Here is a 17850-nt window from a genome sequence, read left to right on the forward strand (position 1 = left end):
GTCGTTCCCATGGTGATCCGTCTCGTTTCCTCTTGTTGTATGAGGGCGATGACAGTGTCGAGCCGAGGGAGGTTGTGAGACAGCAAAATCTGGGACCGAAGAGCTTCATAGGTGGAGTCGAGACCACCAGGTACGTATAAACTAAGTCTTGCTCTGCCCTCTTCCTCGCTTCTTCGGGGTCGGCAGTAGGTGGGAGGTAACTCTGGAGTTCCTCCCACCGAGTCAATACCTCAGTTGCGTAGACAGAGCTGGACTTGGTCCCTTGTTTGATATGGGCTAGTTCTTGTTTCAGATTAAAAATGTGTGCGAAATTTTGTTCTTGGCCGTATAGATTTTTCATTTTTACCCATACTACCTGTGATGATGCTAGAAGCATACACAATCTGGCAATCTGAGGCTCCATCGTGTTTGTTAGCAAGGACATGACCAAATGGTCAGTGGCTTGCCATTCTTCGATGGCCTCCAGTTCTTCCTTCGTTGGTTGGTTTGGATTCTTTACTTCTGGCCTGCTTAGGGTTCCTGTTATGAACCCTAGCTTCTTTCGGCCACTAAGGCCGATGTACACAGCCCTTGACCATTCGAAGTAGTTCTGATTGCCTCTTAACTCAATGTTTGTGAGTTTTGTGAGGTCACTGTGAGACATGATGAAGTTTTTCTGATCTTACTGGGTAGATGATGACAGGATTAATCCTGCTCTGATACCATGAGAAAAGATTTGAATATGAAGGCTTGAGATGTTTATTGATCAATGATGTGTAATTGTATTGTTTCTGTATTCTGAGTTACAAGATGAATATGCATTTTGTTATATACAACATGAGTGTAACGGTCCTATTGCTAATTTGTTCAATTCCAACGTTAATTTCCTGTTAAGGAGAGGTAGAAGCAGCCTTTTCCCTTAGGGGAGAGGTGTTGCTCCTTCTTTCCTAGCTAGGCCTATGATGATCTAGAAGTCTGAGGCCAGTGACCATCAGTCAAGGACCGTCAATCCTTACGGGTGGTCTTTGCCTGCTGAGCTTTGCCATTGTGGTATGATTTGGTTCTTCAACAAAATCTGATTACAAAAATGAGTGATAATGGCTAGACTCTACATGGAGGTCCATCTTCAACTGAGAGGGCAATGGGCTGCCCCATTAAATGGGTGTACGAATTACAATCAAAGTTGTGACTGTTTAGTGAACCAATGCTTTAACAGGTCGGTAAAATTGTATTCAATACTGATTTGCAAAAGAAATAAAAATATTAAATAGATTACTAATACTGGGATCAATTAGTTCTATTTGTAGCCTAATTTGATCCAGTTTCTATAACTTATTACCTTTTTCTGCTTGTTCATTTATCACATCATAAAGACCGCTCTGCTCATCTACCTACCATTTTATGGTCTTCCCCCCAAGGTCAAAAGCAACAAGAAGAAGCTAACTTTGTTATGTTAACAGGAAAATCCCTTTAAAAAGCTACAAGCTGGTTCATAGAAACTTATCATTCGAAAATGGATTCTTGTCCCAAAAGCGACAAGGAATCCTTGATGTCTAAGGGAAAAAAAACACATTTTTCAAGATAATTCTTAATGGTAACATTCGTGATGGAAAGCTTGTAAGTGCTCTTCTCTGCCTAGTCTCTACTCATATGTTTCTTATATAATATCCTCCACAACTCTTCTTGCTCTTTAGCCATCTCTCTCGTATATAGAGCCATTCCACTATGAAAATAACATTTTCCTGGGTTAGATTTCTTTGGAAAATGAAATTTTGTACTTCTATTTTGCAAATTTTCTGGTCCAAGTTTTTTAATGATTTCATATGCATCAATATTTTCCAAGAAGATTCATCAGAAACTATGGAAATGATTTATCAAGTCCGGTAATCCTGAAAGTTTGTAGTGGTGCAAAATGGAAAGTAGAGCTTGTCAAACAGGATGGTGAAATTTGGTAACAAAATGGCTGGAAAGAATTTCAGAAGTATTACTCCCTAGCTCATGGATCCTTCTTAGTTTTCGAATAAGATCAAGGAAATTGCGACTTCAATGTAATCATATTTGACAAAAGTGCTACAAAAATAGACTATCCAGTCAGTATCATCAATGGAGATACTGATTATGAGCCTAATCCTGAAAAAACTGAAAGTAATGTTTCTGTTGAAATCTTGACTCACTTTTCACCGTCTCCGAAAATAAGAAAGAAATCACCATTACCATTCTCTTTCTCTCCACCTAATAAGAAGATAAAGCTCGAGAATTCTACAGGACAAGTTGAAGGTATTCAACTTCTTCGTAACAAAAATTCTTGAACTTCTATTTTCTTAATATTTACTAGAGGACTGGTATTGCAGCAAGGAAAGGAGGCGTCTCTTGTTAGAAGCAGACGCAGGATGAGGTTGTGGACAGAATAAAACCATTAACTACTGGGGAAAAGGCTAAAGCACTTGATAGAGCAACAATTAATTTTAAATCTAAAAATCCATTCTTCATGATTGCAATGCAGCCATCATATGTTCATCTTACATATCAAGTAGTAAGCGTTCGATCCGGAACTAATTATTATAATTTCTTTTTAGGCTCGTAATTTTTTTCTTCTTTTCTTTTTAATTGTTTGTGTAGGCCATACCAGCAAGCTTTGTCAAGAAATATTTTAACAAGCAATGTGATAATGCCATCCTGAGTACAGTGGATGGAAAGACCTGGTCTGTTGTGTACAATTATGATGTGACCAATAGAAAACCAAGAGCTAGAATGAGTCATGGTTGGAAAGAATTTGCGCATGAAAATCACTTACAAATTGGTGATGTTTGTGTCTTTGAACTAATAAATCGGGCTAAAACCACATTGAAAAGTTTTCATTTTTCGATGTATTAAAGATTAAAAGATCAATCCATCACCCGGTCAGTTACTATTTATGAATTCAATGGTTAATTTCATTTTCATTTTCAGATTATAATGTGATTCAGAAAACAGAAGTTACCCTGTTTTAAGTTGGTGGGATACAGGAAATAACAAGCAATTGAAATAGGAAAAGAGTTCTGGGAACAGGTGTTGTTGATGGACTTTAGAAGGAAAGCTTAGCACAAGAAGGAAAGCTAGAGAATGCAAGTATTTGGTGCAGTAAAACTTACTGCTTTTCTCATAGTTGTTGCCTTTTATTTATACTGACAAGAAAGCTACAAATAAGGACTCATGACCACGTTCTACTTCCTACGTACATGCCACTAATTAGCAAACTCCTAAAGACTAGGTCAAAAAGTAACCAACATCTATTAGCTAAAAAAAACACATTGCTGAAAATAGAACTTCTAGAGTACGAGCTTATCCAACAAATCACCCCTTAAGCTAGCTACACTATTGATTCGAATGACGCCAAGCTTCTAACGCATCTCGATGAACTTATTTCGAGCCAGAATATCTGCTAGCTGCCCATCAGTGCCGATGTGATCAACATCCATTTTCTCGATCTCGATACACTCCCGGATAAAATGAAATTTTGTGTCAATGTGCTTGCTCCTCGCATGAAACACCGAGTTCTTGCAAAGTGCAATGGCCGACTTGTTATCCACCAGTAGTTTGAAGCTCAATTCTTCGCACCCGACTAGCTCGCCGATGAGACGACTGAGCCAAACGCCTTGGCATGCCGTGGTCACTGTCGCAATGTACTCTGCCTCACAGGATGATAGAGCAACAATCTTCTGCTTCTGAGAAGTCCATGTCACTATGCTGTTCCTGATGAAGAAAGCTATCCCGGAGGTGCTCTTTCGATCGTCGATATCGCCAACGAGGTCACTGTCATTGTAGCCAATCAATGCCACTTTTTCTTCACTTGTCTTGTAATAACACCCGTAGCTTAGTGTACCTTGTATGTACCTAAGTATCTGCTTGATAACCGCCCAATGTTGTGTGCTTGGCGCCTCCATATATCGGCTAGCAATCCTTACCGCGTGAGCAATATTAGGCCGCATGTTAACCAAATAACGGAGGCTTCCGATTACACTCCGATACTTTATTGCGTCCACTGCAGTGCTCCCATCCTTCTTGCTTAGACGGAGTCGATTCTCCATTGGCGTGTGAGACGGGTTACAGCCACCCATGCCGGTGAACTCCAAAATCTTTGCTGTGTATGCTCCCTGGCACATCGTGATTTCACCATCGCCTTGACACACCTCGATTCCCAAGTAATAACTAAGAAGACCGAGATCGCTCATCTTAAACACTTGCTGCATCTGTGCTTTGAACTTGACGATTTCTTAAACACTTATCCCCGTAATGATTAAATCGTCCACATAAACACCCATAAGCAGAAAAGATTGAGCTGTACTTTTCCTATAGACAGCATGCTCGAGCTGGTTTTTCATGAACCCAAGTGAGATGAGGGAGGCTTCTAGCTTTGAGTTCCATGCTCTCGGTGCTTGTCGAAGCCTGTACAATGCCTTGCTTAGCTTGAGTACTTTTCCATTGTTGGCATTGTCGATGAAGCCTGGCGATTGCTAGACGTAGACTTCTTCAGCAAGGTCGTCGTTCAAGAATGCCGACTTCACGTCCATGTGGTGCACCTGCCATTTTCTGTGCGTGGCAAGTGCTAGCAACAGTCGCAATGTCTCTATCCTTGCCACGGGAGCGAAAACTTCCTCGAAGTCCACTCCCTGACACTGAGCGTACCCCTTGGTGACGAGTCTTGCCTTGTGCTTCACGATGTTACCGGCGAGATCTTTTTTTTTTTACTTTAAATACCCACTTGAGCCCAATGGCGCGGTGGTTCACCGGAAGTGATGCGAACTCCCACGTCTTGTTGTCGACAATCGACTTCATATCGTCCTCCATGGCACTCCTCCAAAATGCATCTGCAAGTGCAACTTCCATGCTCGCCGGCTCCTCCGTTGACAAGAGATAGTGACTGTTTTCTTCGACATTTGTTATCTCATTGATGGTGCTGTACAAGTCTAAGATTCGCTGGTATCGCCGAGGTCCTGAGTTGGTGTCGAGATTATCATCGTGTGTGGGTGGTGTAGCCCACTGAACTTGCGTCTGAACGGGCATGGGTGTTCGCGGCTCGACTTCCGGTATGGTTAGCTCAGTTGCCAGTGTTCATGGTGCACCTGTTGTTACCGCGGTGGTCTCCGTTGAGTAAACCATTGTGAACGTGGTCAGGGCTGTTATTGTCTCCGAGCTCGATGTCTCCCAATTCCAGGTGCGGCCCTCCTCAAAGATAACGTCTCTCGTCACATACAGCCGCTTCTCTGCCGGGTCGTAAACCCGATAAGCCTTTGCACTAGGGCTGAGCACGAATCGGTCCAATTCGGTTATTTATATATCACCAGTACCATACCAAACCTCGGTTATTTTAAAATTGAAGGTACCAGTACGGTACCAAACATAAAAGGATCCAATACCGTATTGTACCAATTTTACGGTTCAATACGGTTCGGTTCGATGCTATTTTCGGTTCTAAAAAATTTAAAAAACATAACTTTAATCTCATCTTTAATCAATTACATTTAGAGAAAATATGATTACCAACCTAAAAAAGTAGCATGAAAATCTAAATTAAAATTGCAATCGCATTCTTGAACAACCTGTTTTGCAATTCAATCACTTGCAAATACAATAATTTATTCAATATTCAAATACAAACCATTAAAATATATATTACTGCTAGCATAAAAATATTTTACAGATGACAATCATTAAAATAAATAAATTTATAAACTTTATGTAGCACTAAAATACATGTCCAAAATTAGCAAAGGAATGTTATTAGCTCCCCTCAAAATTAGCACTCCACATTTAATCTTGGCATAAGGGACTCACCAATCTCAGGATCTTGAATAATTTCTATAATAAAAGTAAAAAATAACGTCAATAAGACTTAACAGCATCAACAATAAACAAACATATGTAAGAAGTAAAGAAATGTTACCTGACTCTATGCTTTCAATATCCTCTATTGATTCTTCTAGTTGGATAGGTTTATTTGAACTTCTAAGCCAATCTTGACAACATATGAGAACCTCCACTGTTGTAGGAACTAAAGAACTTCTATATTGTTAAAAGATGTTTTGATAATTTTTTCTCAAGTTTTGTTTGATCATTTTCAAAAAAAAAAATAAATTTATAAATATAATTTAATATTTTTTATATTTTAATATTAATCTATAATATTTTAAAAGTTAATAAATTAATTATTTCTAAATATTTAATTTTTTAAGTTTTATTAGTATAATAATATAAAAATTATTTTTAAAATATTTATTTCTTAATTTTAATATTTATATAAATTAATACTTTTAGTATAATTAATATTATTATTCTTAAAATAAAAATATTATATAATTAAAAATTAATTTATTAATAAATATAGAGTAAATAATATTATATTTATATAATAATATCTTTTATAATTTTTACTAATTTATATAACTTTTTATTAAATTAAGTAATTTTTTAATTAACTTGTCAAAATTTCTAGATAGTAAATAAATTTTAAATCTAGTATTATAGTATGTATACTAGATTACTAGTATCAATATACTATGTGACATATTAATATATATAACTTATATTTTTTATAGAGTATAAAGTATATTATAATATTATAGTTATTTTTAATATGTATTATTTTTGTATTTCGATAACAATTGCTTGAATTATATAAATGATAAATATAAAATAATTTTTTTAGAGTATATGTATTATTTTTTTAATATATGTATTATTTATATAATATAAATAATTATTTATAAATATATGTAAAAAATTCGGTTCTACGGTTTGGTCTGGATCAGTACAAGATGGATCGGTTCTGTACTGTTACGGTACAGTTTTTACTAAAGAACCTATACCATACCGTAATAGTAAAAAAATTCGGATTGGTTCAATTCGGTTATAAAAACTTTTGGTTTTTTCGGTTCTGGTACTTTTCGGTACGGTTATTCGGTTCGAGCGGGAATCACCGAGATCCATGCTCAGCCCTACTTTGCACCATCCCCGTAGCCTATGAACACCCCCAATGTCGAGCGATCTGCAAGCTTGTGCATTCCTGGTCCGACTCTCTTGACATGTGCGACGCATTCGAAGGTTCTCAGATGGTGCACGCTCGGCTTCTTCTTATGCCACGCTTCGTAGGGCATCATGCCGTCCAAACTCCTCGTCGGCGCGCGGTTGAGAAGGTACACTGCAGTTCTCACAGCCGCTCCCCAAAACATTCCTGGCACAGCCATCGACTTCATAAGACATCGAGCCATTTCAACCACAGTTTGATTTTGCCTCTCTACAATGCTGTTTTGTTGCGGCAAGTAAGGTGCTGTGGTGTTGTGCTTAATGCCATTCTCCTTGTAGAACTCCACAAATTCGCCGGAGTTGAACTCTCCGCCGCAATCAGAATGGAACGCGAGCAATTTGCACTCACGTTCTGCCTCAGCTACTGCCTTAATCTTTTTGAAACACCGGAATGCCTCATCTTTCGTCATAAGCAACTAAATCCATATAAATCGACTAAAATCATCGACTATGAGCAGAAAATACCTTTTATTGCCTGCGGTTGTTGGAGTGATTGGGTCGCACAAGTCGTTGTGGACTAGTTCTAGTGGACGTTGTGTGGAACTTTGAAACCTGAGGAAATGGCGTCATGTGTTGCTTCCCAATTGCACATCCGTCATAGTGTTCCTCAACGTGTTCGATGTAGGGAATTCCCTATACCATCTCTTTACGCAAAAGATTATACATCGCTCGAAAATGGAGATGCCTGAAATGGGCATGCCAAAGCCAAGCTACGTCGTCCTTCTGCATCAGTAGACTCACAGGCGCCGTAAGGTTCAGACTCAGTGTATAGAGTCGGTTGCGTGCTCGTGATACCCGTGCGAGTACTTTGCGTGTTCGATCAAGAATGCAAAGCACCCCACCTTTAATGACGATTTTGTAACCATTTTCATCAAGCTGCCCAAGTGAGATGATGTTGCTCCGCAAGCTCGAGATATAATATACATCGGAGAGAACATGGTGGTCGCCGGTGAGACACTGAAACATGACCGTGCCTCTACCACATATGTTCAGCACTGAGCCATTGCCAAATCGCACCGTGCCATGCACTGTTTCGTCGAAGGTCCTGAATGCTTTCTTTTCACCGGTCATGTGACTGCTGGCGCCAGTGTCGAGATACCATACGCCTTCAGTTGCAGCCACGGGCATCACCTTCTCTTCGTTCAGGTACACTGCCGGAGGTGTGTCGTTGCCACCTTGTGCCAACGTCCCGATCTGCACCATGAGCAGTGTCGGTTCATCGTCTACCTCTGCCTTAGTACGAGCAAGATTTGCCTGCTCTTGCTGCTCCTGGTCATGCTTTGCTTTGCAACACTCCTTCGCCCAATGCCCTGGAATCCCTCAATAGCGACAATTGCCCTTTTTTTGTTGGCAGTTGCCTCTATTGCTTGATGATGACTTTGCTTTGTACCCCGCCGGCGACTTTAGTTTAGTTGCAGTCTTGCTCTTTTTGTTGCCGCCACCGGACGACCCTTGACCTTGCTCACGATGACGCTGCCGGGACTGCCACTCTTCCTCTGTAAGGAGTAAACAACCTCTGGTAGGTGCGGGGTCATCAAGCTCACCGCGCTCCTCTACGACTAGGAGTCGGCCGATGAGTTCTTCGATGGATAGGTTTTTGAGATCCACTAGTGACTCAATCACCATAGCCATCTGCTTGTACTTGCGTGGCACACTCCAAAGGAATTTAAGCACTGCCTTGTGCTCAGTCACTAGATCGCCCAACACCTCGAGGTCATTGACGATAGCCGTGAGTCGAATGCCGAAAGACTCCACTCCCCCGCCGTCCTTGAACGAGAGATTCTCAAAATCAGTCCAACGTGTCTGCGCCTTGTCCTCCCGGATGCGCTTGAATCCGACCTGCATGATCTTGAGTGTGTCCCAAGCCTCCTTAGTTGTCGCCTTTATGCCAAGCATACGGATTAGTTCCGGTGGAACTGCTCGTAGCAGTGCCGACATTGCTCTCCGGCCTTCGCATTGATCCCCAGGACCACCTTCGATGACATCCCACAAGCCTTGCGCTTGTAGTTGTACCTTCATGAGGATTACCCAATCCGCATAGTTGGTTCACGTGAGAACCGAAAAGTGTGTCGCGCCATCGCTCTCCCTGATGATCCGTTCCACTATGCGTAGCTCACTACTGCCACCGCTGTTAAGCTGTCCCAGCGGTGGAGTTGGACTCTCCCCCTTGTTCTTGTCGACTACTTCTTTTCCTTCGGTTGCCATTTGTCGAAGCGGATCAAACACCGATCGACTGCAAAGGTTTGGATCGAACACCACACGCTCTGATACCACTTGTTGTTGCTGGACTTTAGAAGGAAAGCTTAGCATAAGGAGGAAAGCTAGAGAATGCAAGTACTTGGTGCAGTAAAAATTACTGCTTTTCTCATAGTTGTTGCTTTTTATTTATACTGAAAAAGAAGCTACAAATAGGGACTCATGACCATGTTCTACTTCCTACGTACATGCCATTATTCAATTAATTAGCAAACTCCTAAAGACTAGGTCAAAAAGTAACCAACATCTATTAGCTAGAAAAAATACATTACTGAAAATAGAACTTCTAGAGTACGAGCTTATCCAACTACATAAAATTTATGCAAAGGCATTCATGTTTAAAAGTTCTTGAAGCTGCCAACAAATTTACCTCATTGAATCCATTCTTCAAAGTCAAACTGTGAGCAAGCCATCTGGAGTATGGCTGTTTGGTAGGGTCTTGAGCCATATTCATGCATGATAGAATGTCAAGATATCTGACATATGACCATGTTTGTAGAAATTTTATAAATTTTTATTAAAAAGGATTTTAGATTCGAAACACAAAAGAGATGATCAATTTTCTCTTCTGCCATTAGCATATTATTGTATTGTACATGTAAAAGTGAGATTTCACTTGACCTGATTTTTAAATAACTTATGCAGAATCTACTGAAAAGGTTTGTCATTAAACATACCAAGAAAAGCATATCAAATATAATCTTACAGGCTGAAAGGAGAGAGTGGCCTGTGAAATTCATTTTCGACCATTCTCATCGAGGTTGGTTTTCTGCAGGATGGACTTCATTCGCAAAGGAGAATTCTATGCAAGTAGGAGATGTTTGCATCTTTGAGTTGGTTAATAGTAAAAATATGTTGCTAAAAGTCTCAATTTTCAGAAATGTCGAATAGCTCAATCTTATTCCCATCTTAGATTTCATAATTGTTTGGGGATGAAATCAGATTTTCTATAGGTGCTATTTACTTCTTTTACGACTTTTTGGAATTGAGTACCAAAATTAATTTATAACTTGATGGATAGCATAATTGTCGATAAAATTCTGAGTCAAGTTCTGAATATGTTGTTCAGAAATATGATTAATATAGCTACGAGATATTTTATTGACATAACTCTTGAGGCTTGGTGCATGTTACTCCTTGTCACCAAACTAGTAGGTTATTAGCACGTATTCATTAAATTTAAATAATAAAAATGTCAATTATCCAATATCAAGATGTAAAAAGATTTCAAATTCATTATTAAGTTCTTAATTTTTCAGTTTTGTTTTATTTTTTGGAGCCTTTATATTTTTATTCTTAGTGTAATTAAAATCTTTTAGATATATGTATATATAATTTTTATTTATTTTATTAAATTTCTATACTTTTATCAGACTCAATAGTCCTTATTAAAAGTAAAAATTAAGTCCTTAATCAAAGCAAGTGTGCTTTTTCTTTAGTTGGTTTTGAAAAAAAAATATTTGTCATCTTAGGGTAAATTCTCATAAAATTCTTTATAATGTGAAAAAGTTTCCTATTTAGGGTATTTTTTTACTGAGGTGGAGCGAGTGGGATTCCGTCCATCACTTGGACTGGTGGATAAATGGACAGGAGCTGTAGCAGTTGGACAGCGGATGGAGGCTTTATTTTATTTTATTTTTAAATAAAATTTATATAAACACTATACTTTTTCTAGGATGGATTCTTTTTAGGGATACTGGGTGTTTTAGGAGTTTATTGTTCAAATTTGTTTAGGATTTTTTATTTATATAATTATATTTCTAATTATTTAAAATTTAAAATTGATATATCATATATTATATTTTTTTACTAAAATTTTAACTGTAGTTAAAGTTATAAAAAAAAATTTAATTATAGTATTTTATTTAACTTTAATTTTTAAGATAAGTGTTAAATTAATTAAATTGAATTGAATTTTAAATTAAATAGCATACAATTAGATTATATGAGCCATTTTCTAATGACATGATATGTATTCATACTTGTTAAAGATCAAAGAAGTGAATTATTTCTTAAAGAAAAGTTATTAACACAAAAATTCAAGCTTATAAATATTTTCTTTCTCTAAGTTGTTGAAGAATACAATGATTTACTATTATGAAAATGTATAAAAAGAAATGAGAGAAAGATTGAAAAAAATAAAGAGAGGTTAATCAAATTGTTAAAGAAAATAAAGAAATAAGAGAAAAAATAAAAAAGAAGAATAGAGTGGATGGGACAAAGCATCAATTTGCCCTATGAACTTATGTCTAAAAATTAAATAGAACTAGTTTAAACTTTTTTAATATATAGCTTACAACTTGTATTCAAGGGACAGGTACACTGAATTTAAATATTTTTTAAAATAATTAAGTTTTAATTAAATTATAAAAATTAAAAATAATATTTATTTTATTAATTTACTAATAAAATATCTAGTGTTGTGCTCTATAAGAGCGTATTTGAAAAATTTTAAATTTTGAATTTAATTGATATGAAAATGACAAGTATTAAATAAATCAAATTTTAAGTTTTTAAGATTAAATAAGTTAAATTTTAACTTTCTTAACATAACTTATTATTTTTGAGTCAATTAAATTCAAATCTTAAATTTTATCAAATGCGACCTTATATAGTGTGCATCACTATATATTGTATCAGTAAATTAATGAAATAAATATTATTTTTAATTTTTATAATAGAATTAAAATCTAAAAATATAATGTTATTTTACTTTAAAAAAATTAAATTGGGTATATTTAACTTTTGAACACAAATTTATTGGGCTATTTGGTGAAAAAAGTTTAAATTTGATTCATTTAACCCTTAAATATAAGTTCAGAAAACTATTTGCTAAAAAGTTTAAATTGAATATATTTGACTCTTGGACATAAATTCAAGAGACAAATTGACCATTTATCCGGTTTAGATGTATTTTATCTTCCATATTTAATTTTTCTTTTAAAATGTCATTCATGGGTGCTATAGATGCATCATGCAGCTAACTTCACTCTTTTAATCTAATGTGAGTCCTTTCGACGGTCACACCTTAATTTTCTTTTTTAAAATTCCTTTAACCATTCCGAAATCATCCTAAAACTAGAATTTTTGTAAATTCACCTAAAATGATTTTTTTAAAAAAAAATAAATTAAAAAAACTCAAAACAAAGAGTTTAGTAAAAATTAAAAAGCTTAATAAAATAAAATTAAAAAACTTAAGAACTTAATAATATGTTTTGTCATTTTTATTTTCTAATAATGTAAAAAAAGAATTGACTAATCAGCCATGATAACTAACTTATATAATTTTTAGGGTACAGGATTTTATTATGGTACTAAATTATTGATTCGGTAAGGGCAATGACCAACTTGCCTTTGAAGTTCATCACTGTCCTATTGATTCTTTGCAAGGGATGACTTGCAGTTTGTAATTATAACATATCTACAGTTCACCATCTTATATTTAATATTTAATAAACTAATAATCTCTATTAGTTAATAAATTTTTAAGAAATTAATTTAATTTAATTTCTTAGATAATTAAATTTAATTGATTAATAATTTTAACATTTAATAACTTATTTGATTTATTAAATACATTAATTATAAGAGTGTCCTTCTGGATAAAAAAATTTGACTGTTAATTGAATAGATAAGAGTAAGAATGGTTACTAACTTAGTAAGAAAAAAGAAATTTTGCACATTTATCAATGTTCTCCATAAATTAGTATTATTGAGGAATTTACTCAATTCAGTACGGCTTATTTAATGAAAGCACCTATAATCAATTAGGGTACTGAAATTGTTAAAGAAATGTTATGGAACCGGTAGTTATTTTTTATTAAATAATTATATTAAATTTATTTGATAAAATTTAAATTTAATAACTGATAAGTAATTTGATTCCAATTAATATTGATTTTATTATTTTTATTTAAAATTTTTTTATCAATTAATAGCTGATTTAATTTTTTATTTATTTAGATAATATTATTTTTATTAAAATTTAATTAATAATAAATTATTTTAAATTAATCTTATATAATTCATATTAAATAATTATAATTTTAAAATTACACTCAATAGTTAAATAATCACGATATTTATAATTTATTTACAATATTTAAATTTTAATATATGTTTCTAAATAATTTTTATAAATATATTAATAATAAATATAATTGAACTAAATAAAATTATTTTAATTAATATAAATTAATTTATCAGAAAATAATGTAATAAAATAAATTATATTTAAAAATAAATTATATTATCAATTATCATTTAACATATCAATAATAATCGCTAATAAATTTTTATCAACTAGTTTAATTTATCAATTAAACATGCTAGTAACAAGTATTAAAGAAGTCCCTATTAATTGGAAGTAGGGATAATGATTTCAATAGTCTTTATTTTTTCATTTTTATTTCTATAATGGAAAAAGGTAATGTAGCAAGAAAATGTAAGAGTAAATTGATATATTTTTCTTATTTAGTCACCGAGTAGCTGCCAATATGGCTATTTACTTACTAGGGTTGAGCACAGATCAGTCCAATTTGGTTATCTATAAATCACCAGTACCATACCAAATCTTATTTTTTTTAAAGTTAAAGGTATCAGTACCATACTAAACATAAAAAGATTCATACTATATTGTACCAATATTTACGGTTAAATACAGTTCGGTTCGATGCTATTTTTGGTGCTAAAAAATTTTAAAAACACAACTTTAATCTCATCTTTAATCAAATATATTCAGAGAAAATATGATTACCAACCTAAAGAAAGTAGCATGAAAATCTGAATTAGAATTGCAATCATATTATTAAACAACATGTTTTGCAATTCAGTCACTTGTAAATATAATAATTCATTCAATGTTCAAATATGAACCATTAAAATATATATTACTGCTAGCATAAAAATATTTTGCAGATAGCAATCATTAAAACAAAATATTTTTCGTAGTTGCAGCCAACAATCTACCCAGCAAAAAAAAATAAAATAAAATACCCGAGACTGAGCAATGACGATACAATTATGGGAAGAGGGAGTGCTAAAGAGGAAGACATCTACGTAAGCCAATTCTTACTTCTGCCTTTCTGCGAGCCAATTATGTGTGGCGCTAAAGAGGAAGACATCTAGGCGAGCCAATTTCTTTCTTCTTCCTTTTGATTTTCTATCCAGAAATTTGCCTTAGGGATTTTGTCTTTATGAATTGAAAATTGAGAGGTACGGTGGTGTGTTCTAAATAGGAAGACGTATACATAATCCAATTTCTTCCTTCTTCCTTTTGATTTTCTGTCCAGAAATTTGCCTTAGGGATTTTGTCTTTCTGAATTGCAAAATGGGAGGTGCAACGGTGTGTTCTAAAGAAGAAGACGGTGTATTCAAATTGTTAGGTGTAGGCTTGTAGTATGTGGTAAGAAAATGTATTAGGGTTAAGTTAGTAGATAGTAAATTATAAATTTAGTATTAGAGTAATGTATATTAGTATCAGTATACTATATGATATATTAATATATAACTTATATTTTTTTATAGAGTATTAAGTATATTATGATATTATAGTTATTTTTAATATGTAGTATTTTTTCTTATTTCGATAATAATTGTTTGAATTATATAAAATGATAAATATAAAATAATTTTTTTATAGAGTATTAAGTATTTTATAATATTATAGTTATTTTTAATAGGTATTATTTATATAATATAAATAACTATTAATAAATATATGTAAAAAAATTCGGTGCTACGGTTTGGTCCGGAGCAGTATAAGACGGATCAGTTCTGATATAGTTATGGTACGGTTTTTACTAAAAAACCAGTACCATACCGTAATAGTAAAAAAATTCGGATCAGTTCAATTCGATTATAAAAAATTTCTGTTATTTCGGTTCTGGTATTTTTCGGTACAGTTATTCGGTTCGGGCGGAAATCACCGAGATCCATGCTCAGCCCTACTACTTACCTCATAACTTTTAAGAAATTGTTGATTAAAAAAAATATTAAACATTTGATATTTATTTATTTTAGTTTTAACTTATATGATTTGATATATAATATTTTTATTAAAATATTTTTTGCATGGTATTTTTATAAAAACAAAAATATTATATGTCATATTTGTTATGTACTGGGCTGCTGCAATTAAATGTTATATATGTTCATCAAAACCAAAGCTGTGCCTTTTAGCTAACCGATGCTTTAACAACTGAACAAAACAATGAATAAAACAGTGAATTTAATACGAACATGGGCTCAATCCATTGCAATGCTAGCTTGATCTATCCAGCCCCTCTGCCCTTCCAGCTACCTGAGTTACTTCCCTTATGTTATTAACCATGAAGAATACTTAGCTCAACAATGGATTCCTGCCTTAAAAATATGCCACATCTTTTCAAGATAATTCTTAATGATACCATTCATGATGAGAAGCTTGTAAGTCTTCTTCTATGCTTGCTCTTGTATTGCTATGTAATATTTTATTTTAGAATTTCCTGGGTTAGATTTCTCTCTCCTTTTCTTATTTTGTACAGTTTATGTGCCAAAGGGCTGTTTTTAAATATTTGTACATACGTATCAGGGTATTCTAAGAAGATTCGTGAGAAGGTACGGAAATGATCTCTCAACTCCGGTTGTCCTGAAAGTCCCTAGCGGTGCAAAAATGGAAAGTAGAGCTTGTCAAACATGATGGTGAGATTTGGTTACAAAATGGCTGGCAAGAAATTCTGAAGTATTACTCCTTAGACCATGGATTCTTCCTAGTTTTTAAATACAATCAAAAAAATTATAATTTCAATGTGATCATATTTGACAAAAGTGCTACAGAAATAGACTATCTAGTCAGTACCATCAATGGAGATACTGATTGTGAGCCTAATCTTGAAAACTCTGAAAGTAATGTTTCTGTTAAAATCTTGAGCGCCTTCTCACCGTCTTGGGAAACAAGAAAGAATTCACCAGGAACATTCTCTTTCTCTCCACCTAATAAGAAGATAAAGCTCCAGAATCTATAGGACAAGTTGAAAGTATTCAATTTCTTCCCAAGAAAATTTTTTGAACTCCCTTTCTTGATACTTACTAGAGGACTGATTTTGCAGCAAGGAAAAGAGGCATTTCTTGTTAGAGACGGTCATTAGACGAGTTAAGGTTCAGAATAAAACCATTAAGTGATGAGGAAAAGGCTAAAACACTTAATAGAGCAACGACTTATTTTAAATCTGAAAATCCATTCTTCATTATTGCAATGAAGCCAACATATGTACATCCTGCACATAGATTGGTTAGTATTCAATCTGAATCTATATGTTATAAATAATCCTTTTAGGATTGTAATTTGTCTCTTCTTTTGTTTTTCATCGTTTGTGTAGGCTATACCAGCTAGCTTTGCCAAGAAATATTTTGCTAAGCAATGTGATAACGCCATCCTCAGTACTGTGAATGGGAAGACATGGTCTGTTGTGTACAATCATGACTTGACCAATGGAAAAGCAACAGCTAGATTGGGTCATGGCTGGAAACAATTTGCATCTGGAAATCATTTAAAAGTTGGTGATGTTTGTGTATTTGAACTAATAAATCGCACGAAAACTACATTGAATGTTGTCATTTTTCGATGTAAGAAGGATTCAAAGATTAATCCATCACTCGGTCAGTTACTATTTCTGAATGCAATGGTTAATTCATTTTCTTTATAAGATTATAATGTGATTCTGAAAACAGAAGTTACCTCGCATTAAGTTGGTGTAATGCAGGAAACAGCAAGCAATTGAAACAGGAAAAGAGTTCTCGCAACAGTAAATTTATGCAAAGGCATTCATATTCAAAGGTTTCTGAAGCTGTTGAAGCTGCCAACAAATTTACCTCCTTGAATCCATTCTTCAAAGTGAATATGCGACCTTACCATCTGGTGCGCGGCTCTGTGGTAGGATCTTGAACCATATTCATGCATGTAATAGAAACGTCGAGATACTGATATCTGACCATGTGTTTAGAAATTTAATCTTGAAGGAACGAATTAAGTTAGATTCGAAATATAACAGCAGATGATCAATTGTTTCTTCTGACATATCATATTATTAAATTGTGAATGCAAAAGTGAGATTTTGTTGGACCTGCTGATATTTGAAATATTTTCCTTGTGCAGAATATAGGGACACAGTTTCTCACGGAACTTACCAAGAAAAGGGAAGAGAATGTAATTTTACAGTTCGGAAGGAGACAGTAGCCTGTAAAAATAATAATCTACCGTTCTCATCGAGGTTGGTTCTCTGCAGGATGGGCTTCATTTGCAAAGGGAAACTCACTGCAAGCTGGAGATGTTTGCATATTTGAGTTGGTTAACCATAAATTCTGTTGCTAAAAGTCTCCATTTTCAGAAATGTGAAGTAACTTGTTCAATCCCATCTTGGATTTCTTCTTTAGAGGATATATTCATCAGTCGTTACCGATGCATCGCAACGAAATAATTTTTGCAGTGCTATTTAATTTGTTTTGTGTTGAGACTTGAGAACTTTCAACTTTATTTTCTTCTCTTGTATGGTTTGGCAGAATTATTGTCGAGGG

At 34.3% G+C, this 17850-nt stretch overlaps 1 protein-coding gene and 1 pseudogene across 2 annotated transcripts; both read left to right on the forward strand.

The window, feature by feature from the left end:
* The first annotated feature begins 1629 nt into the window (after window positions 1-1629).
* Window positions 1630-2999, forward strand: LOC107262294 (annotated as a pseudogene).
* A 12569-nt stretch (window positions 3000-15568) lies between these two features.
* Window positions 15569-17850, forward strand: LOC125370381 (B3 domain-containing protein Os04g0386900-like). Of its 2 annotated transcripts, XM_048375507.1 has the most exons (5): window positions 15569-15723; window positions 15869-15978; window positions 16656-16935; window positions 17040-17209; window positions 17432-17850. In XM_048375507.1, exons 2-5 carry the CDS (start codon window positions 15973-15975, stop codon window positions 17510-17512), a joined length of 537 nt encoding a protein of 178 aa, XP_048231464.1. In that variant the 5' UTR covers window positions 15569-15723; window positions 15869-15972; the 3' UTR covers window positions 17513-17850. The 2 variants fall into 2 exon arrangements, with proteins under 2 accessions (XP_048231464.1, XP_048231463.1); XM_048375506.1 differs by lacking the exons at window positions 15569-15723; window positions 15869-15978 and adding an exon at window positions 16392-16567.

This window comes from Ricinus communis, chromosome 6, assembly GCF_019578655.1.
Source record: "Ricinus communis isolate WT05 ecotype wild-type chromosome 6, ASM1957865v1, whole genome shotgun sequence".
Taxonomy (NCBI): Eukaryota; Viridiplantae; Streptophyta; class Magnoliopsida; order Malpighiales; family Euphorbiaceae; genus Ricinus; species Ricinus communis.

Bases quoted from the DNA above. Each gene is read 5' to 3' on its own strand.
- LOC125370381 (XM_048375506.1), top strand. From the start codon at position 16,532: ATGAAGCCAACATATGTACATCCTGCACATAGATTG. The intron at 16,568-16,655 runs GTTAGTATTCAA...TCGTTTGTGTAG, and splicing joins TACATCCTGCACATAGATTG to GCTATACCAGCTAGCTTTGC. The intron at 17,210-17,431 runs GTAGGATCTTGA...TTCCTTGTGCAG, and splicing joins ATCTGGTGCGCGGCTCTGTG to AATATAGGGACACAGTTTCT.